Raw genomic sequence first — 27,239 nt, 5'->3', positions numbered from 1 at the left:
CGGGGCACAGGCACCGCCCTCACCGCCAAGCCACACCCCCCGCGGGGCACAGGCACCGCCCTCACCGCCAAGCCACAACCCCCGCGGGGCACAGGCACCGCCCTCACCGTTCAGGGCAGGCATAAACGCCAGGTCGAAGATCTTCCCGACCAGCACCTCCAAGAGGCCAACCTGCAGGGAAAGAACGAGAACTCAACCCAGGCAGCGGATCGCTCAGGTCCCAGGGGTTCCTTGAGGCCCCGCCCTGTGGCCCAAGCGGAAGGCGCCGAGCTGCTCTGGGAGAACCTGGGAGCTGCCCGTGACTTTAGAACCACCTAGATGGAAGCCGCGAGGTGCCTCTGTCCACCAGCTCTCAGTGTCGTTGGGGAGACTGAAGCCCAGAGCAGGACGAGCTGGACCAGTCCAGGCTCATGTAGCCAACACGCTAGGGTTCCATCCCAGTTCCGTGGGCCTCTGAAAAGTTGCCCTCACCTCTCTGACCCTCAGTTTCCTCAGCTGTAAAATGGGCCAGCAAGCCCCGCCTGCTAGGATGCCTGATTTTACAGGCAGATCAGGTAAAATACTTGAGACTTTTCATGTGTGCATGCTCTTGACTTCTCTAAGCCCTGGCTTCCACACGTGAAAATGGGAATGAATAATCTTTTCTCGTGCAGCGGTTGTAAAAGCCAAACATACACTCCTCTCTGCCAAGTACCTGCCTTGCTGTGGCACCACATCGTGCAGCGGCAACAAGGGCAAGGGACTTTCATCCCCGCTTCTCTGCCTTTGCCTGCCTTATCTGGAAAATGGGCTAATAACTGTACCCAAATTGTACGTTTGTTGTTGTGAGGATTATACAAGAGAAATTTACTTAAAAAGAAGAAAAAGCTTAATTTGGTGCCTAGTGCCAGTCTCCGTGGCCCCAGAAATATTCTCTAATTTCCATTTCTCTAACGAGCTTCTTTTTCTGCTTGGGGTCCAGAGATTTCAGTTCTGGCCCCAGCTGTGCCCCAAGCAGCTGTGAGGCTTGTCACTGCCCATCCCTGGGCCCCAGCCTCTCCTTCTATAAAATGCAGCTGGTAACACCAGCGCCATGGTTTGTAGAGGCTCAGGGTGGAAAAACTCAAAAATAGGCAACACAATAGGTATTTGACTCTCTGCATATGTACAAATTTCACCCATCATTGTTCTAGAAAACAAGCATCTGTTTAGTTGTCAAGTAAAAGAAAAGAGGGGCATTTCTGGAGTCCCTTGGTGATGTGGGGGGACCCAAAACTAAACAAAGAGATGAAACAGGACCCAACCCTAGAATCTGAGCTTCCTCGAGTAGAAAGGCAGAATTTCAGAGCGAGGTGGTAAAGGGATGGTTAGAAATATATCCAAATCTGTTTGCTTTACAGATGAGGAAACTGAGGCTCAAAGTGGGTTGGTATTGCTCAAAGTCACATAGGAATCAGTGGCAAAGCCAAGCCCCTGGGTCCAGAAAGGAAGGGGTCCTGTAGGACATAGCTGTCCCTATTGCCTCCCCACCCCAGAGTGGAGGGATTTGGGCCAGATCAGCTTCCAGGCACCTGGGGGGCTCATTCGGTTAAACGTCCAACTTCGGCTCAGGTCATAATCTCATGGTCTGTGGGTTCGAGCCCTGTGTTGGGCTCTGTGCTGACAGCTCAAAGCCTGGAGCCTGCTTCAGATTCTGTGTCTCTTTCTCTCCCTGCTCCTTCCTCCCTCCCCCCTTGTGCTCTGTCGCTCTCTCTCTCAAAAATAAAAATTAAAAAATACTAAAATGGGACAGCCGCTTTGGCAGAGTTGGGGCTGTGAGTCTGTACTCTGCCCCTTGCTGGCTTTGTGGGCCTCAGGTTCCCCACCGGTAAAGGAGGCCTGACAGAGATGATGTCAGTGCTATGGAATTCACAGACTCCCTCGGCCCCCCCCCCCCCCCCCCCCCCCCCCCCCCGCTAGCCACGTGGGGGTGCCATTCCCAGAAGATCTTGCCCTTGAGCTTGAGCTTAGTACTTACATCAAAGTTGCCTACGTTTGAGGTTCTGAGGTTGAGGTGAGTCCTGCCAATAAAACAAACAGTCTGTTAGACATGGTGATTGCCTGAGAGTCATAGGGGTTTATATTCCAGTAAACTATTGAGAGCCCCCCCGCCCCCGACATCCTCACCAAGACCTTGCCTGACCCAGCGGGCCAGTTAATAAGAACAATGTTGATCTCCATGTATTGAGGACCAACTAGGTACTAGACATGACGCTGAGGCTTTTATGCCCTACACAGGAGCCCCTTAGCCGAGGTTTCGTCTCCCAAGGTCTCAGTGACCCGCGCTCAACTGCAGTCTGGAAGAGATGATCCCCCTCTGATGTATTGTTAGAAGGTCAATGGTAGCCTGACACCACATCACAGTGCCTACCTCATTCACCTAACCTCATTCAGCTTGATACATAGTTTATCATCACATCATCAACAGAAGGGGGGTGAGTATAGCACAGTATTTTGAGAAAGACAGACCACATTGATGTAAATTTTATTACAGCATATTGTTATAATTGTCCTATTTTATTATTGTTGCTGTTAGTCTCTTACTGTGCCTAATTTATAAATTAAACATTATCACAGGCACATTTGTGCAGAAAGACACCATAGAGCTGGGGCTCGGTACCGTCTGCACCTTCCCCAGGCACCCGCTGGGGGTTTTGGAACGGATCCACTGCGGATAAGGAGGGACGGCTGTACTTGAGGCTCAGATCTGAACTGTGACAGTTACTGGCTGTGTGTCCTTGGCCACAGCACTCACCCTCTCTGTGTCTCAGTTTCCTCTGCAAAGTCAGTGGCTGCAAGGACTAACCGAGTGATCTGAGTCAAGCCCGTGCCTGGTACACAGTGCACACCAGGCACACGTAAGCGATCATCCCCCACCCCTCCCCGCCGCTGGCTCCTTTTGGCAACCCCGTGGGGGAGTGACCTGAGCCCCAGGGGTAACTCGCGTGGCCACAGAGCTCAGCGGGGGGAGCCCAGGACTCTGCCCTGAGGAGTGCTCTTGACTGCTGTGCTGTTCTGAGGAGGGAGGCTCGGGGCCTGAGTTCGAGGCCCCTGTCTGGGCCGTGAGGGTGTCTGTCTCCCTGCGCCTGAATCTCACCTGCAAACCCAGAGCCCCACCTGAGGCCAGAGCTGTAGGGCATCCACCAGGCCAGACACCAGGGAGCCTTCTTGGGGGAGAAGACTCGGCCTTGATGTGTTTTACCGCCAAAGTCCACTCCCTTCCCTCCTTCGCCCTCGGCTCCTCCCTCCTCAATGCCCCAGCTTTTTCCTGCCCTTCGAAGTTTGCCTGCACTGCTCTGGCTGCCCCCAACCCCCCCTGGCCCCTTCTCGTCATCCAGGCCTCAGGCCGGGCATCACTTCTTTAGGAACTCCTGTATGGCTCCGAGTCATGTCCTAGTTTGACTAATTCCCATTGTTGGGCTTGATCAACTGTTGTAGGAAGAAGTTATAACGAACGAGGACCATGCTGGCAATCTGACATACAACCTCATTTATCTTGAAGTGGGAATAAGCATAGTACTTACTGCCATAGGCTGAGGTCAAGAACAAAATGAATTGAGACACATTTTGGGCTTAGCTCAATGCCTGGCATGTGGACAGCAGCCAACGAGTGTCAGTTGTTACTGTGAGTCCTGTGAGGCAGGGAATATTATCCCCATTTCCAGATGAGAAAACTGAGTTTCAGAGAGGCAGAGTCACTTCGCCTCTGTCACACAGCCCGTCTGTGGTCACGCTAGGATGTGAACTCATGCTGCCTGGCTTCAAAGCCTGCGCTTGTGACCATGCGACACAGCTCTGGCTCAGACAGACCTGGGCTGGCCCAGAGCCCCTCTCTGTGCCCGCTGTGTGGCCCTGAGTAAGGAAACCCGCCTCTCTAAGCCCTAGTCGTCTCATTTTTAAGATGGCAGGCAAGGCCATTGCAAGGCTAAATAAGAGAATGCAGATAAACACCTAGTGCAAGCCTGGCCCATCACCTTCACGGCCATCATGATTACTGTTATTGTAGTAGCTGTTGGCAGTACATTCCTTCTACCAAGCTCACGGCATCCCCCCCACTGGCCAGCTCGCGCCAGTGGCCTTGGCAGTCACAGCCATTTTCACCTGTGCAGCCTCTCGGATTTACCCAGCCCTGACAGCCATGCCGGAGGCCCTCCAGTGCCCTCCAGTGTCCCTTCCGGAGCTGGCACACGCACGGCAGCACCACAGAGGCTTTTCTGAGCAGCAGGAGCCTGAGTCCGCAACCCCCTTACTTGTCCAGCTTGGCGTCGATCATGAGCTTATCTCCCTCCACGGAAAACATGGCCAAGAGTTCTGTGTCCTGGAGGAAAGGGAGATGAGAATGACGTGTTGCCACTGGGAAGGCCCCAGGCACCAGATGCCGGCTGAATGCTGCCTCAACACTCAGCAGAACTCAGGCTGGTCCTGGGGTCTTGGTCAAACCTCCTTTTACCAGCTGGGATCCCCGTAACGCTCACTATAGAATGATATCCCTGCTCTGGAGGGAAGGGGTTTGGGATGATAAGTTGCCTATGTTTGCTTGCAAGTTTGTTGCCTTCAAGTAAGGCAGCGGGTCGGGGTGCACATTCTGCAGAAAGATACTGCCGCAGGGAGCAGCGATTGCTGGGCCGGTGGGGGTGTTTTCCCAGGTTTGTCTGAGCTGTCTCGGGCTGTGGGCTAGCTCGTGAAGCTCGATGAGCAACTGGAGATGAGGCTGGGCATCACCAGTACCAGTCATAACTGCCCCACCCCACCCCCAGGAGCGTGCATAAAAGGTCCAGACTAAACCCCTCTCCAGCAGACTTTTTCTAGGAAAAACCCTCTTAGCTTCCCTGCTACACCCACCAAAAAAATAAAACAGAATAAATCGGTCTTATGAAAAGAAGGAAGCTCCAACTCATTCAGGTGATGTTATTAGTAGTAACAATAGTAACCATCACTGGGATGCTGGAGGGCTGGAGGGTCTGGGTGTCTGTGACCAGGACCCACGAGGGTATGGGGAAATTATCCCATCCATCCATGAGCAAATGGTGTTTGAACTGAGGCCTGATGCATATGTGTGATTTGGCCAGATAAAAAAGGTGTGAGAGTGATCCAGGCAGTAGCAAGGTATGTGCCAAAGCCCTGGGGCAGGAAAGAGGCTGGCGTTAGATGGAAGAGAGCAGGCCAGAGAGCAAGGAGGTAAGAGCACTGCAGGAGACTGGGTGGGAAGGGGCCAGATGGGGCGGGGCTAGCAGGCTGGAGAGAAGTCATGGCTGCATCCGGGGGGCACCGGGGAGTCACAGCAGGACTCTGAGCTGGATCGTGCAGACATTTGGGCTATTGATGGAAATATTTCCAGACCATAGGGACTAATCAGCAAGGGACGAAGTCAGGGACAGCCATCTCCATGCCCTGGGTGAGAACCAGCCATTTTCATCTGGCATCTGATGACGCCCAGAAAGGACCCCCGATGCACCATGGCTTGGCATGCTCTAGCTGAGATGCTCTAGCTGAGAATACCCACTTTCCGGATTAGAAATGGCTCATTTGGTCTTGAGCCCTGGGAGGAAAGACTGAGAAGGCACAGCAGATGGGATGGAACCCTAAGTGTCTGAGTCTCAAGCTTTAACCACCATGGGGGAAATGGCACTTAACACAGCACACTGCTTCAACAAATATTCACTGAGCACCTACTGTGTGTAGGACTCTGCTAGGCTCTGAGGATGCCATAGCAAATAAGACAATTTACATCTCTGTCCAGAAATAAACTAACAAATGCATTTTATAGTGTCAGGTTAAGGCTACAAACCAAGTAAAGCAAGAGACGGAGGGAGGGAGAGAGACAGAGAGAGAGAGAGAGAAAATGATGGGAGGGGCAGGGACATTTTAGACCGTTGGTTTGGGAAGACCTCTTTGGGGAGGTGACATTTGAGCAGAGACCTAAAGGAAATGAGGGAGTGAGTCATGCAGATACCTGGGGAAAGAACATTCCAAGCAGAGAGAACAGTGTGTGCAAAGGTCCTGGGGGTAGAACTCCACCTGGCATGTTGGTGAAATAGTGAGGAGCTGAAAGGTGATAACCAGGCAATAGTCTAGAACTTTGTGAGTCATTGTTAGGGGATTGGCTTTTGTTTCAGGATCGAAAGGAAATGTTTTGAGAAAAGGAGTCACATGATTTTAAGAGGATTCCTCTCTATGAAATAACTGGAAAGTATTGTATTTGTATCTGTCTCCTGCTAGGTACCAGGGACAGGAGGACCAGTGCCATCTTCCTTGTTTCCCCTTTCTCCAGCATCTAGTAGAAAGCAGAACCCATAGTAGGTGCTCAATACAAAGTGTTGAAGGCATGAATTGCCACACACCGTGGTATACAGCCTGTGAATAGTAATAGTCAACACTGTTGGAGCACTTATGGTATGACAGGTCCTGCTCTAAGCCTCTTATTAAACAGGTTGCCCTGCTTCCATCCTCATAAAGCAGAGGAGAAAAATCAAGCCCAGAGAGAGGGGGTGACCCACCCAAGCTCACACAGCTAGAAGTGCTAAAGGCTGAATTTGAATCAGATCATCTGGCCCCAAGTTGGGCTTATAGTCACTATGATTGGTGTCGTGGGGACTTGAAGGGGTCTGGGGACTCCAGAAGACCTCTGGGCGCCCCCCGCCCCCCACTGATACTCACCACATCGATGAGGCAGATAGTGGTCTCGACGTCATTGGGCTGGGAGACCATGACCTCAGAGGTGGCGAACACCTTCACCAGTGCCTTGTCCTTCTGCAGCGTCACTGACGGTGGTTTCGGTACCTGGATCCTGATGGTGAGTGGGCGGGACTCAGGGTACTGCTGGAACACCTTAGGGGGGGGGGACACCAGGCCAGAGTCAGTGGGGCCCTGGCTAGCAGGGGTGCCCGGCAGGTTACCAGTCAGCCTCTAAACACAAAGCACAGGGTCTCCCACTGGGCACCTGCAGATTCAACGGCATTGCTTGAGCCCTACAACCCCCATGGGAAGGCTCTAACCTGCTGCTGGGTTTGGGGAGGGGGCTGCCCTCTCCAAGCACCTCACCTGGGGTTACCATGAGCATTAAATGTGGGAGTGCCAGCAAAGCCTGGAGCGCAATGCCTGATGCATGTAAACGCTCAAGATTTGCTACTGAGCAAGACGGGTTCATCTAGACCTCCAAGATGGCATTGAATCATTACAACAAATCCCTAGGGCATTTTTTTCTCCATGCTACGGATAAAAAAAACAACTGAGGCTCAAGCAAATTGTCCAAGGCCAGCAGGAGAGCTGAGATGCCAGCCCAGGGCTGCGTCACTCAGGGCCTCTCTCTCCTCCAGCTGCCTCTGGATGCCCCACCTGGAATGAGAAGGTTCGCAACTTGGGAAGCCTCACAGTGGAGTCCCAGAGCAAGGTGTAGCCTCACTGGGTCTGCGGGGCTCTCTGGGGACCCCTGGTGGGAGGAATCGGAACCTGTTTGCTGCAGATGGACTCCCCAAAAGCTAATTCGCTAAAGGGACATTCATCAAACACTCAGCTCCCATGTTTGCTAAACTACTGCTTTAACAAAAAACTTATTTTAAGGAACATTCTTCTTTCTTTCTTTCTTTCTTTCTTTCTTTCTTTCTCTCTTTCTCTCTCTCTCTCTCTCTCTCTCTCTCTCTCTCTTTCTTTCTTTCTTTCTCTTTCTCTCTTTCTTTCTTTCTTTCTTTCTTGATTTTAAGTAACCTCCACACCCAGCATGGGGCTCACACTCATGACCCCAGGATCAGAGTGGCCTGCTCTCTGACTGAACCAGCCAGACACCCTGAAGGAACACTTTTCTTAAATATATTAACTGAATTTAACTATATGGGAAAAGCTACAAAGTTACGTTAAAAAGGAACCCACGTACATGGGAACTTTTCCATGGGCAATTCAGCAGAGTGGCTCCTGGTCCGAAGAAGACTCTATTCATGTTCTCAAACACATTGTCAAGGTGAAATTCTTTTGCTCATTTTAATTTATTTTTTAAAATGTTTTGTAAAGTTTGTTTATTTATTTTGAGAGACCACCAGGCGGGGAGGAGCAGAGAGTCCCAAGCAGACTCCCTGCTGTCAGCGCAGAGCCCCATGCAAGGCTCAAACTCGAGAACAGAGAGATTACGACCTGAGCCAAAATCAAGAGTGGACGCTTAACCGCGTCGGACTGAGCGAGCGAGCCATCCAGGCGCCCCAAGGTGAGATCCTTTTAAACAAACTCTTGATCTCTTGGTAAATCTAGTAGATTCTCAGCCAAATGACCACTCAGTGAATTCACCCTTTGGCAAATTGGCTTTCAACAAATCAATGATTTGGTAATTAGCTTTTCACAAAGGGTTTTCAGGCAACCTGGAGGGGCCGACCCCAACATACCCAGTCTCCAATACTTAGCAACAGCTTCCTTAACAGGGGCATGGAGAGGTTACAGCAAACTCTCCCCACAGCAGCAGAAGAGCCTGGATGCACAGCCCAGCTCTGATTAAGCCTGAGTCTCCAGGACACATTCTTCTGCATCTAGCCTGAATGTCCATGGCTGCAGACCCAGTCCCATTTCAAGGTCAGAGTCACTGAGTTAGCACAGCGCTGACGTTTGCCATATTGTGTGACTTCTCTGAGCCTCTGTTTTCCTGTCTGTAAAATGGATTGCTCCTCTTTTCTGGCCCCGTTAAGGAGGGAGATGATTAAAACCACATAAAAGAGTGGATTCTTAATTTTTTTCATAAACTGTAAAGTGCAGAGCACATGCGAAGTAGTCCAATAAATATAAGGTCCAGTCAATAGAAGTCTACCTGCCTTTAGGACCTGCCGGTTTTTGACATTAGATAATGGTGCTATGCCATTCAGCTTCTAACCACATGAGAGCGATAGTGATCATTTGTTGAGTTGAGTCTCCTTTCCTGCTTCTGGAATCTAACCAGGGACAGAAAGAACAGGTAGAGAAGAGATGAAAAATGTTGAAAATGGTTGTAGATGACAGCAATCCTTGTACCTGCACAGCGCTTACTGTGTAAGAAGTTCTTTGCTGCCAGCTGCAGGCTAACAGGTTTTGGACCATGGCTGGGTCAAGAACTGGGATCAGAAAGGCATTTATTCCAACTGTATATAGCTAATAATCTGACAAGAGCACTTGCCTTTTAAAAAAAAAAGATTTTGTTATTATTAATGAGAACAATAATAGTGAACATTTATCGAATGCCTACCCTCTGCCTATGTTCAAATCCTAGGTTCACAGCCACACAGCGAAGTGGGCATTGCTATCCTCATTTTCCAGATGAGAAAACCGAGGCTCAGAGATATCATTTGCCTATGGAAGTATGGTTGAGACATTCTCAGCTAGAATTCAAGTTCATGTTTGCCCCAAAAATCTGGCTCTTCCCATCTAAGCCACCAGGCACCTGCCTGTGTCCGCGTCTTTACATGAATTATCGCCTTCATCTCCTTTACTTTCTTTTTTTTTTTTAATTTTTAAAATTTATTTCTAGGAGAGAGAGACAGCGTGAGCAGGGGAGGGTCAGAGAGAGAGGGAGTCACAGACTGAAACAGGCTCCAGGCTCTGAGCTGGCAGTCAGCACAGAGCCAGACGCGGGGCTCGAACCCACGAACCGTGAGATCATGACCTAAGCGAAAGTCGGACGCTTAACCGACTAAGCCACCCAGGCGCCCCTCCTTTACTTTCTTAGATGAAGCTGTGGAGTAGGAGCTCACATCCTTTTTTTAAAAATGAGGAAGCCAAGGCTCAGAGAAGTTAAGACTCTTGCCTGAAGACACACAACGATGAAGTAGCCAGGTGAGGATTAGAACTGTGCAGACCAGTCCACTGCTACAGCTCAGGGTCTTTCCACCTCAACCCTCTATGACCCCCTGGCATAGGGGTTTGGACACCACACCTTTGTCACACACTTGGGTCACCCCACCCTAGCTCTGGGCATCTCCGCTTCGGCCCCAGCTCCTGGGACACCTAGGAGGCGCGGAGGACTGAGGACAAGGGGACGCATCTGCCTTACGTACCTTGGGAATCAGAGCTCCCAGCGTGGACGTGGTGAGCGGAGGAAGCTCTTCAAACTGCAGGAGGAGAAGAAGGGGCATGTGAGTCCCTGAGGCCACAGGGACAGACAGGAGTTGCTAGCACAGTGACTAAACTCCTGCAGGGCAACCAGCGGGACATCCTCTTCCCCTCAAAGGCCCCTTGGGAGGCCCCGCCTGTCCAACAACAACAACCCCCATGCTGATCGTGGCAGCCTTTTTGTGGTTAGGTGGACGGGGCCAGTGGACAGGGCCAGCCACTTAAACTTACTATGGACATGACTTTATGGGGGAGGAGGCAAGATCTGACTCTTTCTCCTCTAAATGTAATTCTTAACTTTTTTGGTTTTTTTGTTTTGTTTTGTTTTTTTAAGTTTCTTTATTCTGAGAGAGAGAGAGACAGAGAGAGAGAGAAGCAGAAAGAGAAGGAGAGAGAATCCTAAGCAGGCTCCACACTGCCAGCATGGAGGCCCACTTGGGCCTGAAGCCCACAAAACATGAATCATGACCTGAGCCAAAACGAAGTCAGATACTTAACCAGCTGAGCCACGCAGGTGCACCTAAATATAATTCCTTATTAAAACAAGGTGAGCATCAGTGAGTCCATGTGCATAACCCAGTGTCCACTAAATGCATCATTCTGCCATATCCCTGAACCATTTATTACTTAATGTTTTCTTAAAATTGATTGGTTTTTGAAAAGTTCAAATACTAAAAAATGGAAAGTTAGTACCATTTGACAGAAAGAAATGGCGACTGTAAAAGTAAATGTAATAAAACCGAGACAATGCCATTACATCCTGCATGGATATTGTTGTCTGTGGAGGGCTATGGGTGTGAGTTCTGTTCCCTCTGAGTTACTAAGGGGACACTTAAAAGTGCAAGAGAGGGTAAGCTGTATACTCGCACCAACTAGAGACTTCTTGGTGGAATCAAGATGGACATAATTCATATTGTGATTTTTTGGAGAACATCTTGTTCTTGGGAGATACACAAAAATTTATGGGGTAAAATGTCTTGTTTCCAAGAATTTAAATTGTTCAACAATAGCTAGCTAGCTTGTTGACAGATAGGTTAGATAGGCGGATGGATGGAATGATGGATGGATGGAAGGAAGGAAAGGAAGGATGGAAAGATGGATGGATGAATGGAAGATGGATGGATGAATGGAAGATGGATGGATGGAAGGAAGGAAGGAAGGAAGGAAAGAAGGAAGGAAGGGAGGGAGGGAGGGAGGGAGGGAGGGAGGGAGGGAGGGAGGGAGGAAGGAAGGAAGGAAGGAAGGAAGGAAGGAAGGAAGGAAGGAAGGGAGGGAGGGAGGAAGGGAGGGAGGGAGGGAGGGAGGGAGGGAGGGAAGGTAGATCCATGGGTGAGAAGATGGATAAATTGGTAGACATGAAGCAAATATGGCAAAATATTAACTGGTGAATCTAGGTGAAGGATATCTGGGCACTGACTGTGCTATTTTGTAACTTTTCTGAAGGCTTGACATTTTTAAAGGAAAAGTTTGGAAAGAAAATGATTCTAGAGTATACCTTATTCTTATGTATCTTTCAGTTATTTAATATCTATCACTGTTTACCAAGTAAAAGGATTCTAAGCATTTACATTAGGATACATATATAAGAATATATATTATGCTTTTAAAGAAGGATTGGCATAAAATGAAATAGAACTGAATAGAGATCAACTTTCTCATCATATGATTTGAGGTTCTTTAATGCCATGTCTATGAATCACCTAAAATCATTCCAGTCACCATGCTTTGGTAAACATGGACATAATCAATACATGTCTGTGAGTGAGAAACGAGTCAGAGAGGCACTGTCTACTTACTCTTCTCACTTTGAAGCGATTTGTCTGAGGCTGTGGGGACTGGACAGGACCGACGGGGAGCTGTTTGCTGCCCAGCCCAGCCCCCCTCTGGATGTGACCATGACTCACCATGCCGTTGGTGATGTCGATATCCAGTGCCCCCTGCTTCTGCAGGAGGGTCAACACTGAGCCCAGGAAGTTGGCAGAAATGGCCAGCTGGGAGTTGGTGTTGTCGCCCATGGGGGGCAAGTCTGGCATCTTTTGTCTGGGAGCCACGGCTGGCCGCCCCAGCGGGTAGTCAATGAGCTCTCCTCCAGCCTCCCCAACCAGAGTCTGGGGAAGCAGTGAGGAAAGAGGTCACAGGGAGGGTTACGGGAGAAGACTGGAGGAGGCTGAGACGGGGTGAGACCTCCCTTGATTAAACCCACTGGGTCTGAGTTACCCTTTCTGTTACGGTCCCTGGCTCTTCTTCATCTGTGATGGAATGGGGCCTCTGTGGTTCTCACTTTGTGACCACCTGCAGCCATGGGCTATCATTCTTTATTTTAAATACATGCACGACATGGATTCTTTCCCCCTCGGTTCTTCCAAAAGGAGTTAGTCATGTGTCCGCACAATGCCCGTGATGTATCTACTCTCTGAAGACCAGACCCCTTCCCATGGTCTACACATGTTATGTTATTTGCCTGTGGGGACCTCTCCACCTCATCGGGAACCACTCTATCCCTCCCGCCCCTGGTCTGTCCCTGTCGCCATCTCACTACTCCCACCGTGGATCCTTCCCACACACTGTTCCCTGACCCACGCTCTTCTCTTGTGATGGCCCACTTACTGGCAGGTCTCAGCTCACGTGTACTTCCTCCAGGAAGCCCGCCATGACCTCCATGGATACATCCTAACTCCTTGCTGTAGGCACTGATATCCTGGGACCCTCTTTCACAGAACTCATGATCTTTAACTGTATATTTCTTTCACTCTTGGATGGCCTGTCCTCTCCAATGGATTGTAAGCTCCATTAAGACAGAGATCTCACTAGTTCACAGAGCACCTCCAGCCCCAGCATGGAGCCTGACACATGGCAGATAACCAACAAAAATTCTTGAATGACTATTGTTTATGAATAGGCGAGGTGGGCATGTATGTGTGTTCACACGTATCCTGTGTATGTGGCAGCCTCAGTGTGCACTTGCACTTCTGTACCTGATAGAGCAACGGGGGAAGCACCCACGATGGTATAGCCTGGGGGGAGGAATGTGTGTGTGCTCCGTGCACAGCTAGGGGTCAGATTCAGTGGTGTGCCAGGACCCACTGACGGCAGCTCGCCAGAGCAAGCTCCGTGCATGTCTTCCCAGCTCCTCAGGCAGCAGTATAAAGTTAGTAGCTTGAAATTGGCCATGTTGGAAGTATTTAGAGCATGGCCATCAGCATGGATTTACCTCATTATGTCATACAGTTGCTGTGATGATAGACTGAGTCAATCTACATAAAGCAGTTGGAATGTGCCTGCCACGCAGTAAACACTTGGTAGGTGTAGGGTGTGATTGTGTTTCCTGATGTGGCTTCTAGAAGGTCTTCAAAAAATCAGAAGAGGGTCATGTTCAAACATCGTTTCCCAGACATTGAGTAGAAGCCCATGGGTCTGGTGCACACACCGCTGCCCGCCTTCCCTTGCCCTGAGGCCCCAGCACTCACATTGAGGTCCAGTTCCAGGAATTCCCCAGTCACAAGCGGGAGGCTGGAGAAAGTATACTGGACACTTCCCAGTATCCCCAGAGGAATCAGAGCTGCAGGAAAAGGTGGGGGTCATAGGGAGTCCCTTTCAACCTCCCAGATACCTTCCCTCCTTGTGCCCCAAGGGGGGCAGGGCAGCAAGGCTCCACCGCCAGACAGCAGCATGAAAAGAGCAAGAGTTTTGGGTTCGAATCCCAGCTCTGCCTCTTCCTTGCTGTGTGACCTCAGGCAAGACACTGTACCTCTCTGAACCTCCATTTCCTCCTCTGTAAAATAGGTTTAATATAACACCTTGGACTATATTGTGGGGTCCGTGAGAGTCTGGATATTGATAAGCTTTGTAAACTGTGAAGTGCTGTGACCAGGGGAGATGTTGTAAGGTTCCACAATGTGATACTTAGATGAAGCTGGCATTTCCCTGACTGCTTATGATCAAGAGCCCCATCTTCTGGGCTCTTCCTCTCTTGTTCTTGGCCACAAAGGGAGAGAATTTTACCATCTGTGTAAGCCATCTCCAAACTGCCTGGGATCCTAGACAGTCGGGAACGCTACCCGAAAGGGCCGCCCTGGATGGTTATAGAAGCTATGCACCTTCTAGGTCGGGTGCCTTTGTTACGTTGCAGTCTATATGAAAGATGGTCCCTGGAATCAAGCTGTGTGTGACCTGCACGACCACAGGGGGCAGGCTTGCCTCCAGGAATGTCCATCCAGAGATCATGGATCAAGGGCTGGTATTGGAACCTGGTTCTAGAGACCTGGACGATGTCCATGGTGTCTCCTGCCATTCACTCTCCAATCCCTCTGTGGGCTGAAGCCAACCCCCACTTTAGAGCTGAGGAAACTGGAAGGAGCCTTCCCAAGTCCACACAGCTGTTAGGACAGAGCCAGGGCTCTAACCAGCCTCACTGTCTCAGTCCAGAGACTTAGCCACCGGGCCAAGTGGGAAGCTCGTCCCTCTGGAGTGGGGGTGAGGTGTCTGGCACCAAGAGGAAAGGCCAGGTGGCCTCTCTCTTGTAGCATCAGCCACACTGCACTCTAAGGGCCTGAGGGAGGCCTGCTGTCCCCACCCACATGGCCCTTCCTCCCAGACCCACTACGCCTCCAGTGCCTTCCACGGCTGGGCCCAGGTCAGGCTGGTAGGCGTTGGCCGAACGAAGCAAAGCAGGAAGGACTTACAGTCCACGAGACCCAGCTGGTCATTGACGAGACCCAGCACCACGTCCACGATGGGGCAGAGCTGTGGGGAGAGACGGCATGAGGTTCTGGAGACGGGGCCGAGCACTGGGGAGCGGGGGCACGTGTAACAATGACAACAGCTAACGTGTACGGTCTGCATGCTCTGTGCCTGGCACTGCCCTCCCCGCAGTCCTATGGGAAGGCGCTCTCATAATCCCCATTTCATAGATGGGAATACTGAGACTCGGAGAGGCGATACGACTGTCACATGGCTTGGAAGTGCCCAAGCTGGGATTCAAACCAAAGCCGTGTGACTCTTAAGCTCCACTTCCTTATCCCTTCACTAGTCTGACCCTCCACACGGTCAGGGTCCTGCCCAGACCCCCAAGAATGTGCCCCAACCCTCTGGCTCCTCTGGGTCACCTGTGTGCCCGCAGGCATCAAGGGTGGACTGCGGTCCCTCCGTCTGTGGAAAGTCTGTGCTTCTTGTTCCCCGTCCCAGGATAGGTTCTTACCAGGTCAGGGAGGACGTTGGCCAGGACTCGGTTCACCAAGTTGTCCACGAGGTTGGGGAGAAGCCTGAGGAGAGAGGAATGGGGGGAAGGAAGAGCTCACCAGCTTGTCCACACACAGGGTCCTGAGCCAGGCCCTGAGCAGTGAGAACCCCCGAGGGCTGGAAACCTGTTCTGAAAACCAGGCGGACACTGCACGTTCACATAGACCTGGCCGGACAGGCTGCCCAGGCAACTTGCTTGGCCTTTCTTTCATTCGTTCACTCATCTATCCGACCATTCATCCAGCAAACGCTCTTTGAACTCTGCATCGGGCTCGGCCCAGGCTCGGATGTTCCTGAGTGCAGAAATCACCCCCTCTTGCTCTTCTGCCCCTCTAGTGGGCTGTTTGCTGCAGCTTTCTGTGGTCTTCTTAAAGGAAAATGAACGTATTCCTTTATCCAAGCACTTAGCACGGTCCTTGGTGCAGAGTACGTGCTCAATAAAGGGAGGGGAGGAGAGATGCTGGCAGACAAACTGTGCTCATGTGGTCCACCGGAGAACACGGGCTGTTGATGTTGAAAAGTCTGGGAGATGGGGTCGCTTCTACCGACAAGAGCCAGGTCCTGGCAAGTGGTCCAGGGCGAGTTCGAAGTGCATCACCCGGCTGCAAACAAATCGTCCTACCCAGCTGGTTAAAGGGGAAAGCGATCATAGTACTGATGTGTAGACAAGACACGCAGATGGACAAGGGTTTATTTCCCGAGGCCCCGCAGTGATGAGAAGGTGAGTGAGAAGTGGCCATCTTAATGCAGTGTCACCGACAGCTTGGCCCCTTAAAGTCCGCCCCTGCTGCCCCCACTGAACACTGCCCTGCCTGTGCCCACAGCTTGTGTCCAGTGCTTGCCACTTTGACAGAGCAAAGCATTCCTTGCAATAATGTCCCAATTAGAACATCTCTTGACGCACATTTTGGTCCCCTTCTTAAGTGGGTTCACAGTTTAAGGGGCCTCGTCCTCTTTAATGGTAAGGCCCTTGAGAATTCACGCATGCGCGGGAGCATGCGAGAGGGCGCGTGTGCGTGTGCGCATGCGCGCCTATGTGTGCAGGGGGTAATCTGCATGTAATCTACGTCCAATCAGTGCACAGACTATTTTCTCCTTCTGAGGAATTACCCTGCAGATACATCGGCCCATGTTTAAAATGTATATAATTCACTGTAACCTATCTGTCAGAGCAGAAGATTAGACAAATTGCAATGTCCCCACACCAGGGGACTGGATGAATAAATGGTGGCTCATTCGGACAATGGAATGTCACACAGCCTAAAAAGTTAAAGGACAAAGAAGCTCTCAATGTCCAAATACAGAAAAATCTCCAAGTCGAGTAAATGAAAAAGAAAAAGTGCAAATTAGTGTTTATAGTATGGGCCCATTTGTGTTAAGAGGAGGGTGGGAAATGAGAATCTATATTCCTGTTTGCTTCATTTGTAGAAAGGAATTGGAAAGAACCAAGAAACAGCACAGTGCGCTTGCTGGGGTGGGGGGTGGGGGCAGGGAGATGGGAGACGGGTGGGAGGGGCCTCTCCAGTCTCTGCCTTCTTATTTTTATTATTTATCTTTGAACCATGTATCAGCAAAAATATTTCCTAGTGACTTTAAAAATCTGTGAGGTTTTAGGATGCCAGGGTGGCTCAGTTAAGCATCCAACTCTTGATTTCGGCTCAGGTCATGACCTTGAGGTTCATGGGTTCAACTCTTACATCAGGCTCTTCCTCGCTTGTGCTCCCTCTCACTCAAAATAAATAAACTTAGGGGCGCCTGGGTGGCTCAATTGGTTAAACGCCTGACTTCAGCTCAGGTCATGATTTCACAGTTTAGGAGTTGGAGCCCCACATGGGGCTCTGTGCTGACAGCTCAGAGCCTATAGCCTGCTTCGGTTTCTATGTCTCCCCTATCTCTTGGCCCCTCCTCTGCTTGCTCTCTGACTCTCTCCCTCTCTCTCTCTCAAAAATGAATAAATATTAAAAAAAATTTTTTTAACTTAAAAATAAATCTTTGAGGTTTCCGGGTGTTTCTCCCTTTTCCTCGTCTCACCAAAATATCAGGGGTCAATTTTCTCTGTCCCTACCCACTCTAGAGCAGAAACAAAGACTCAGAGAAGCTCACGTGAATCAGAAATTCTTGGGGTCTAGTCACACAATGAGGTTTCTGCTCCCTAAGTCTAGACAAGATGAGCACTGGAGTGAGAAGGGCAAAAAGATTGCTAAGACAGGAAGGGGAAGGAGCAGGCGCCCAGAGGCCTCAGTGAGAGAAGCCTTTCCCAGGACGAACACCAGGGAGTGAAGAGAAATGGGCTCAGCTCTGAGTTGCCTTGATGTACCTTGATCCAAGCCCATCATTTGGGGGTGGCGTACCCCTCAATCCACACTTGAAACCTCTCTGGATAGAGTGTGGGGACTTGGCCACTTTGTGGGGAGGATATGAGAGAAAAAACCCAACCCCTAACCAAGGTTGCATTGAATAGAGCCAACTGGGAATTTCTCCATGAGCTGGGGCTCCAAGGGACACAAAACTCCTGCTAGACATATATTCAGAAAACTCTTTTTTAAAGTTTATTTATTTATTGGAAGGAGGGGAGTGGAAGGGCAGAGAGAGGAAGAGAGGGAATCCCAAGCAGGCTCTGCACTGTCAGCACAGAGCCCGAAATGGGGCTCGAACCCACAAACCATGAGATCATGACATGAGCTGACATCTAGAGTTGGAGGTATAACTGACTGAGCCACCCAGGCTCCCCTCTTCAGAAAAGTTAAAACGTGCCAGTTTCTGTACTAAGTATTTTGCATTCATTATCTCCATTTCAAAGGGAAAGAGAATTAGCCCCATTTCACAGACAAAGCAAGCAGAGCTCAGTTCCAGAGGACAACAGAGGTGCTCAAAGCCACACAGCAAGGCATCGTGGAGGTAAGGTTTGAACTGCAGGCTGCTTCCAGAGCCTCTGCTCCTGACCGTATGGTTTGACAAAGACAGTCCAGTCCACCGTTCACCAAGGCACTCCACTGCCCACCGGTACTCACCCTCGGAGCAGCTTGACTTTGATCCCCCCCAGGAGGGTGTCACATCGCTCAATAACTAGCCGAGGGTAGCCTGTGCGGTCCATGGTCAGCCGGACCTTGGCTGTGATGTTCACTTCCACCGCGATGTCCAGGAAGCCAATGAGACTAGAAGAGGTCATGGGGCCAGGGAGAGAGTTAGAATCAGCCTCAACCTCCAGGCAGCTCAGCCTCATTCGGTTCTACCCAGAGCCTTGGACCTTGGGCTGTCCTTGCTATCTCCGTCTCTTGCTGTTGTGGCATCTATTATGCCCCTTGCTCATCTCTAGGGGGTCCTAGGCTACCCTGGTCCCTCTACATCCACAAATAAATCCATCTCCCCCTTAGTCTAGGAGAGCTTCAAAGGCTGGGAACAGGGGTCTATTAATGAACTCTATGCATAAATTCTGGTTTCCAAAGTGACTACCCACTGACCTAGCTTTATAGACATGACCTTGTCCTATGGGGAGAAATCAGTGCAAAAATTCACCTCCAAAGTCCTCTGCTAAGCACCTACTTTGTGGCGGGCACTATCAGGGAGGCATTTGCTTGCCTTCCCTCCCTGGAGGCCACAGCCACCTGGAAAAGGAGATGTCACTATGCCCATTGCAGTTGGAGACACTAAGGCTTGGTGACATTAGAGGCTGACCAGAGATCACACAGCTTATAAGAGAGTCAAGATTCAAAGCCAGGCTGTCACCCATCTCCAGCCTCCCGGAACTTAACACCCATGCAGGCTACCTTCACTGCTGAGAGGGACACAAGATGACCTGAGCCCAAAGGTATAGGCCAGGTGCTGGTAACACATTAGGTGTTAGTATTCCCCACATCATGGACAATTAGGTGCAGACAGGGGAAGTGACCTGATCAAGATCTTTCAGCTAAGACTACAGTGTGCCCCAGGGCTGAGGGCACATACCTCTTCCCATTGATGGCCACGCGGGTGTACAGGCTCAGGTAGACGCCCACGCCGGGCAGGAGTCGCACGGACACTCGGGGGAGGGTCAGCTCCACGATGCGAAGCCTGCGTAGGACCTGGGCTGGTGAGATGGTCATCCCCAGGGTCTACCACCCCTCAGTGGGAGTTCCCCTGTCTCGCACCCCCTCCCTTCTCCATGCCACATTCATTCTTCCTAACTCTAAAGAGACCTGAGGTGTGTGGATAGAACTTGGAAAACACAGAGAAGTGACAGGAAAAAATGCCATGACCCATACTCTCGTTGCCTCGAGAGCTACTGTTTACATTTCTATGTATTTCCTTTGAATTTTTTTCTTGTAAAGATGCCATTCTCCCTGCTTATCCCTGCCCCTCTTGTCCTGGTTCCTTCCTACAAATTCTCAGCAATTTCAGTTTAAGACCCTCTTCCTCCAGGAAGCCTTCCCTGACCTCCCCCATTATACACATCCCTATTCCCCCATGAGCTGCTAACCAGTGTTATAATTGTATGGTTGTTTTCAGTCGTCTTTATCAAAGCCCCTACACCCCACCGGCCTGCAAGCTCCATGAGGACTGGAGATGTGTCTTTTCTTGGCTAACCATGTGTCCGGGTCCCTAGTGCCAACTCAGTGGCCCGCACACAGGAGACGCACTCAGTACTTGTTGAATTAAATAGTGAATACGAGGAGACTGGGCATAGATGAAATTACATGTGTGTAATTTTAGATCCTTGGGCGTTTTCTACTCAAACTATGATTATGACCACTCAGTAGATGAGGAAATTGAGACTCGGAGAGATAAAAAATAAATGGCCCAAAGTCCCACACATATATAAAAAGGTGAGCTGAGACTCAAATTCAGGACTGTTTAATGACAAGACCCCAAGCCATACAACCTGGGACTCTCCAGATGTTCAGTCCTGAGGCCAAGCCTTGACGTGCATGGGGCTTTGAAGACTCACTCCTCCAACTCTAGGCCCCTGGGTGTGATCACCCCATTTGTAAGTTCATCATCTGGGCTTGGTAGAGGGAGCCTGGGCCTCCTTACCCGGTGATGCCCTGCACGGTGCTGAGGATGCCGCCCTCGCCGAGCACGCCCAGGACTCCGCCTCCTCCGAGAAGTCCTCCGTCACCAAGTAGACCACCTCCTCCGAGCAGGCCGCCTTGGCCCGACAAGATGCCATCGGCTGCCAGCATGCCCCCAGTGCCCAGCAAACCACCTGGGCCCAGCGCCCCCGTGGCTACACCGGGAGGGATCTCTCCAGGCCGCAGCTCTCTCCGGTGAAGCCTGCCCACGGCTGCTGCACCTTCGGCTGACCTGTACCGCCCATGGCCCCTGTGGCCGCCATATGCATTGTCAGCGTTGCGGTAGTCACCGTTTCGGAGGTCCCTGATGCTTCCGTCAGACTCAAGGATCTCACCATATCTGTATTTGCCCCCCAGCTGGGCAGTGTTGTCATTGGTCTCGATGTGACCATACTTGTAATTACCGCCAAGCTGGTTGCCATTGGCATATTTGGGGGGGCGCTCTCGGACATGGAAATCGTTGTAGGGAACGCCACCGACACCTCGGGGGAATTCAACGCGTCTGTAGTCATCGTAACGGTGTCGGCCACCACCCAGAAGACCACCACTGCCACCCAACAGCCCCCCGCCACTGCCACCCAGCAGTCCTCCACCACTGCCACCCAACAGCCCCCCACCACTGCTGCTTCCACCACCCAAAAGCCCGCCACCACTGCCACCCAACAGCCCCCCACCACTGCCACCCAACAGCCCCCCGCCACTGCTGCCTCCACCACCCAACAGCCCCCCACCACTGCCACCCAACAGCCCCCCACCACTGCTGCCTCCACCACCCAGGAGCCCACCACCACTACCACCCAGGAGCCCCCCACCACTGCTTCCACCACCACCCAATAAGCCTCCCCCAACTCCACCCAACAGGTCACCACCACCCCCTCCACCCCCACCACCAAGCAGGCCCCCCAGAAGGCCACCACCCCCACCACCTCCACTTCCACTTCCACCAAGCAGGCCCCCCAGGAGAGGTCCTCCACCATCACCACCAGCTTTACCCATGGGCACCTCCCTCAGGGCTGAGCGGAGAGCGTCGCTCTGCTGCAGGGTGCCTGAAATGGCTGCAGAGAAGCAGAGACGTCAGTCAGGACGTCCTCCCGTAGCCCCCAGGTGCCACCTCTGGACACTGCTTGGCTCTCTGGGCCCCACTTTCCCCACTGACAAAATGCCAAGGTTGAATGGGAAGACTCCTCCAGACCAATCCAGTCCTGGCATTCAGGTGAGCTCACTAGCTGCTGCCCTTGACCTGCTCTCACTTCAGCTAGACTTCAACATCATTCACCAAAGCTGGCAAGATCCTCCCTTTCAAGTGCTCCACACTTTAGAGTTTATAAACCTGCTTGGATGGCGTCAGGGCAGGGAGAGTGTCTTTGTTTATCCGCTGATAAAAATGAGGTCCCAAGAATTAAAGCAGAGGTGGTGGTGGGAATAATTACAGCCCCCACATTTGAGAGCCCTCTATGTATATACACCTGGACTGTGTTTTCAGAAAGCCACCTCATTCATTCTCATACCAGTCCTCTACAACGGGGGCCACAATCACATCCATGTTGCAGATGAGAAAACTGAGGCTCAGAGAACTCAGGTCGTGGACATAAGGACGTAAGGATGGTTACCCATTCGTCCAGTAATCCATCGTTTTTAAAAACGCGTTTCAGAGTCAGTATTTGAACCCTGGGAGCTCACTGTCTACTGCCTCAGGCATAGGGTCCTCAACACGGGGTCCTACACACAGTAAGTGCACAGGGAATGGTGGCCAAAAGCAAGGGGGGAATAATTAACCCATCCACCTGATGTGAAAGAGGGTCCCTGGGCCTTCAGTTGGCTGGACTGCCCTGCTCACCCCAGGTCACCCCGAACTGCTGCAGGCCTGGACTCACCATTGCTCAGCACGTCTTTGGTAACCCTGAGGACGGTGTTTGTTTCTGCATGTATGCCACAGACAGCTGCCACAGACAGAGCAGCCACATACCAGGCTGCCCACATGCTGGCTCTGCTTCTCTGCTGAGGAGACAGCGCGTCACGTGCCTGTGGCCAGAATCACTGTCCCGGCGGCAGGCGGAGCTAGGCACCCCCTGCCAAGAACCATAGCGGGATCCCGGGGCCCAGGGACTGGGGGAATGTACTGAGGTCACATGTGGGGCAGGGTCCAGAATTCCCAGTACCACCTTCTAAGTGTTTCAAGATGAAATGAATCTGGAGACATTAGCCAAACTGTCCTAGGGCCATGGGTGTCTGATTATCCCCCAAGATGAAATTTCCAAATGGAGCATCAGGGAGAGGGGTCATGAGGACTCCAACCAAAATAGCAAACCTACGGCAGGCAGACTCCAGGGAAAATCTCTCCAGCATCTGCCCATCTGTTCACCCACCAATCCACCCATCCTCCCATCCACTCTTCCTTCCTTCCTTCCTTCCTTCCTTCCTTCCTTCCTTCCTTCCTTCCTTCCTTCCTTCCTTCCTTCCTTCCTTCCTTCCTTCCTTCCATCTGTACATCTGTCCATCCATCCATCCTTCTGTCTACCCACCCACCCCTTCATAAATCCATCCATCCATCCATCCATCCATCCATCCATCTATCCATCCATCCATCTATTGATCCTTCTATCAGTTCATCCATCTATCAACACATTCATCTAGCCATACTTTCATGCATCCAGCCAGCCAAAAAACACTGCTAACTCTTTGAAGGAGACACCAGGTACTTAAGATTAAGGGCTCTGGACCAGAGCTATCTGGGTTCTAATCCTCAAACAAGAGAGTTTACCTTTTTGAACCTCTGACTCCTAATCACTAACACATTGCTGCTGGTACATAGTAGACAATACACAGCAGCTACTGTTATTGTTTTGGCACTATTATTTTGGATCCCTAAGAAGTGGGTGTGGGGGCACCTGGGTGGCTAAGTCGGTTGAGTGTCTGACTTCGGGTCAGGTCATGATCTCACAATTCGTGCGTTCAAGCCCTGCATCAGGCTCTGAGCTGTCAGCACAGTCTGCTTCGGATTCTGTGTCTCCCTCTCTCTCTGCCCCTCCCCTACTCATTCTCTGTCTCTTTCAATAATAAATAAACATTTTTTAAAAAGTAGTGAGTGTGGAGTGTTATTGATTGGGAGTGAAGAAGCTTGCATTTTGGGATGAGCTGCTCAGCCTTTAAGAAGCTTTACTTTGCCGCCTCCATGCCCTCATCCACTTCTCTCACTCCATCAACTCAGCCTACCTAGTCATCAGCTTCAGAGCATCATGGGCTCCCCTCTGGGCCAAATTTTAAAACCACTGGCTCCAGCCTCCTCCACTATGCACCGTCTTCCCTTTTCCAAGGCCCCCAGGTTTTCCCCCTCTACCATCTACTCCCAGAATATTGGAAGCACTCATTTATACTAGAATATGAAGTGTTAATATGTGCAAAAAAATTTTTTTTCTGGCTTCCTTACCTCAACCTAACCCACCACCTGGAAAGTTCTGTCCAAAGAGGGATCACTACCTTCGGTTAAAAAGATGAGCACCCATGGAGGGATTTCTGGTAAGCAGCTGAGGAGTTTGAAAGAAGTAGCCAAGGCACCAGATACCCCAAATCCCTGAGAAATATAAGTGCAGCTCTGTTAACTCACATAACTGGTGTGACTCAGGCCCTTTTGCTGATCCCTGAGAGGCCCCCTGACTACATCCATGTTATAGGAAAGACGAAAGAGGCTCAGAGAGGGGTTAGGCCGGCAGGTTTCCAGTCTGAGACTCTCCTCATTGTCTCAGCCTCCCCCCTGCCCAGACACTGACTAGGGAAGGGGCTCCTCCTTACCCCTGCAAGGTCCCTGCAGCTCAGCCTTGAGAGGTCCCGTTCCCCAGGCCCTCTGCTTTTGCCTGACTCTAGTCATAGGCCGGCCTTATATAGCAGCTGGGTCTGAGCCCAGACCTAGAGAGGGAAACACCATGTAATTACGAGAGACTGGAATCCAGATTTGCTCTGCAAATTGGGCACTGAGCTCCAAAACCACAAATGTTTGTGGTTTGCGGCTAATTCTGAGAGCTGCGTTCATTCCCGGATGGTATCACCTGAGCTGAGGTCTATCAGCCCCTGGTCTGGACACGTTACTGGAGACCCCAGCTAGGCCCTCACATGGGGGACCCAAAAACACCTACAGGTGTTTGGTTGCCAGTTCAGTCAGGTTCTGCCCACTCCAGATGGCCTGGGGGGCCAGGAAGTACCCGTGACCAGACTCGGCAACGGGCTAACTCAGATGCAGCCTCAGCTCAACCCCCAGCTCACTGCATGACCTTGGGCCCGCCACTGCCCTTCTCTGTACTTCTCATCCTTCCCATATGTTGAATGAGTATAATACCTGCTTCACAGGACTGATTTGAAGATTCAGGGAGATGTGTAGAGATCTGACTCTTCAAACTTGGGGCTGGTGTGAAGAGAACAGGTAGATGGGCTTCTTTTGACCTGCAGACTTTCTCATAATATTTCATTATGAACTGTACACACACACAGCAAAGTTGGAAGAATTGTGCCCCGAAGAGCCACACACTTAATACCTCACCCCCACCAGCTACATCCACCATTCACTTGCTGTTATACGTGCTTCATCACATATTTATCCATCCATCCATCTTTTTTAAAAATGGATTTCAAAGTAAACTGCAGGGAACGGTATATTTCCCTGTAAACACTTCAATACCTATGTGGTTGATTTCATTGGACACAAAGTTTACAAAGAGCGAAATGCACAAGTCTCAAGTGTTTATTTGTTGAATTTTGACAATTTTATGCAACTATGTAGCCCATGTCCTTGTCTCAGGATAGAACATGTCCATCACCCCAGAATGTTCCCTCCTGCTCCTTCCCAGACAATGTCTCCAGAGGCAGCCACTGCTCCTCTGAGACCGGCTGGGTCACAGCCCGGGCCCCTTCCTTGGCAGCCAAAGTGGATCTGCTCCTCTTCATACACTGTGCTGTTCATTCCACTTCCTGCCCCATTCTTGTCTCTGGGCCTTTGCACGTGCAGAATTTGCCACAGAATAACCTCCTCCAGACTCCACTGGTCCGAGCTTGTACAGAAATGTCAGCTGCTCTCGAAAGCTTTCTGTGCCAACCCAAGCCTGCCCCTTGCTTGGACCACCCAGCACCTTCGATAGCCCATGTGATATGGCTGCTCTGGCAAAGCAGGCGCTTGCCCCACCCCCAGCCGGCACCTTGATGCCAGGGTAGGGAATGGACGAATGCAGGCTCTCACTCTCCACTGGGCGACGAGCTCGGAGTCCTCCTGGCTTCTTACCTCCCAGCCCAGTCTGGGTCCTGCCTCCATGTTTCCCTGAGGCCACCTTCTCCCTGCCCCCTCCAGGTCCTCTCATGAACTGCTCAGAGTGAGGAGCCATTTCTACCACCCCATCAAGGCCTGCTCTCAAGCAGGGCTCAGAATAAACGTGTGTCCCTGAATTCTGCAAGGAGGTCCCTGGAGGCAGGGGTGGGTCGAGTCCCTCCGAGCTCCCTGTCCGCACTGACGCGAGGGCCAGCCCCACCCTGGGACTCAGTTTCCTCATCCGAATCCTGCTGCCATTTCTCTCCAGGCCTCTGTTTCTTTGGTTTTGAGATGGTGACCAGGATGGGCCTGCCTCAAAGGCTGTCGTGAGGACTGAGTGCCTTCATCATGCAAAGCGCCAAGAACAGGGCCCAACACACAGTAGGTGCTCAGCAGGTGGTATTTTTATCCGCATCCTCTGGGTCCCTGATGGTTCCACACGGCAGCAAATCTGAGAAAGCCCTGAACGGAATGAGGAGGGGCTTTAGCTCCAGCCCCGGGCTACCCTACCATTGGTGGGGCCTGGAAAGACTCTATGACAGGGACCCCGAGAACCCCACATATCCGTGTACCCCTCACATCCTCTTTGCACCCCGCACCTTGGACAAGCACCTCTCTAGGGCCTTAGTCTGGCCACCTGAGAAAGAGGCATAACTACTTCTCCAGCTGGGTTTGGAGTCAGATGTCTGGGATGTGCCTAGCGCCTCGGGGGGGCTCAGAAAACAGCAGCCTCCCTTTTGGCTCCCCACCGTCTGGCAGTTAGTGTGATATCAATGCTTGTTAAACACATATATTAGCTTTTAAAACGGAGACGCAGGCCGTGGCCTCCCCCTTCCCGGCAGGGAGCGATGCACACCGTAAATTATAGAGGGCAGTGGGCACAGAGAGGTGGCTATTGTCAGTCACCGGAGGCCCCGTGCCCTCCTCAGGCCCAAGACCGGCTGGACCCCAGTGGCCACGAGGCTGTTCTGTCCCCTGGAGCCCCCAGAGGATTAGTACAGCTTTGGCGCCTGGGAGATCACCTGGACTTAGCGTCCAAAAGGCTCCTTTGTCTGGGGTGGAAGCAACCAGGCCTTGGGAGGTGACTTGCCCGAAGGTGACTGAGTCATGCAGGGGACCAAGTGGGGGGCTCGTGCAGGGGGGCAGAGAGACCGGGAAACAGAACTGCTCCCGCTCCTGACCCCTCCTTCAGCCCGGTCTCTGTCATGAGCAGTCAGCTCCAGGGCACAAGGGGGCTGCCTGTGGCTGTGGGGAGGGGGTGTGTGCAGGGTGGGGGGGGTGCTTCCTGCGCATCTAATTTTAGCCCCCTACTCTGAGTGCAGGGGTTCAGAGCCGGGCTGTGGAGCCAGAGGGCATGTGTTCAAATCCTGGCCTTGTCACTGTTCAGCTGTGTGGCCGTGGGCAAGTCACCTAACTTCTCCGGGCCTCAGCTTCCTCACTTACAGAATGAGGGTAAAAACAGCTCTTAGAATGCAGGGTTGATTCAAGTAGTCAAAAATACAGTGTATCTAAAGCACTTGGATCAGTAAATATATAATAAATGTAGCAAGTATTACTTTTAGAGTCATTCCATAGCCCTGAAAAGT

At 51.4% G+C, this 27,239-nt stretch overlaps 1 protein-coding gene across 1 annotated transcript in view; it reads right to left on the bottom strand.

Annotated features, from left to right (window-relative positions):
- LOC120227203 (BPI fold-containing family B member 4) overlaps positions 1 to 22,343 on the bottom strand; it is a 29,553-nt gene extending 7,210 nt beyond the window's left edge. The window contains exons 1-14 of the mRNA XM_039225359.1: positions 22,238 to 22,343; positions 21,356 to 21,418; positions 20,326 to 20,845; positions 19,261 to 19,365; positions 18,327 to 18,470; positions 15,275 to 15,338; positions 14,760 to 14,820; positions 13,545 to 13,636; positions 11,982 to 12,185; positions 10,023 to 10,076; positions 6,676 to 6,846; positions 4,269 to 4,336; positions 1,997 to 2,039; positions 108 to 171 (exon numbers count right to left, since the gene is read on the bottom strand). Of these exons, the coding sequence (XP_039081290.1) occupies positions 108 to 171; positions 1,997 to 2,039; positions 4,269 to 4,336; positions 6,676 to 6,846; positions 10,023 to 10,076; positions 11,982 to 12,185; positions 13,545 to 13,636; positions 14,760 to 14,820; positions 15,275 to 15,338; positions 18,327 to 18,470; positions 19,261 to 19,365; positions 20,326 to 20,845; positions 21,356 to 21,418; positions 22,238 to 22,343 (1,759 nt within the window). The remainder of the gene's footprint in view (positions 1 to 107; positions 172 to 1,996; positions 2,040 to 4,268; positions 4,337 to 6,675; positions 6,847 to 10,022; positions 10,077 to 11,981; positions 12,186 to 13,544; positions 13,637 to 14,759; positions 14,821 to 15,274; positions 15,339 to 18,326; positions 18,471 to 19,260; positions 19,366 to 20,325; positions 20,846 to 21,355; positions 21,419 to 22,237) is intronic.
- Between the last annotated feature and the right edge of the window lie 4,896 nt (positions 22,344 to 27,239).

Source organism: Hyaena hyaena, unplaced genomic scaffold, assembly GCF_003009895.1.
Source record: "Hyaena hyaena isolate Hyena2069 unplaced genomic scaffold, ASM300989v1 scaffold_2073, whole genome shotgun sequence".
Taxonomy (NCBI): Eukaryota; Metazoa; Chordata; class Mammalia; order Carnivora; family Hyaenidae; genus Hyaena; species Hyaena hyaena.
This window is presented reverse-complemented; position numbering and strand designations above follow the sequence as displayed.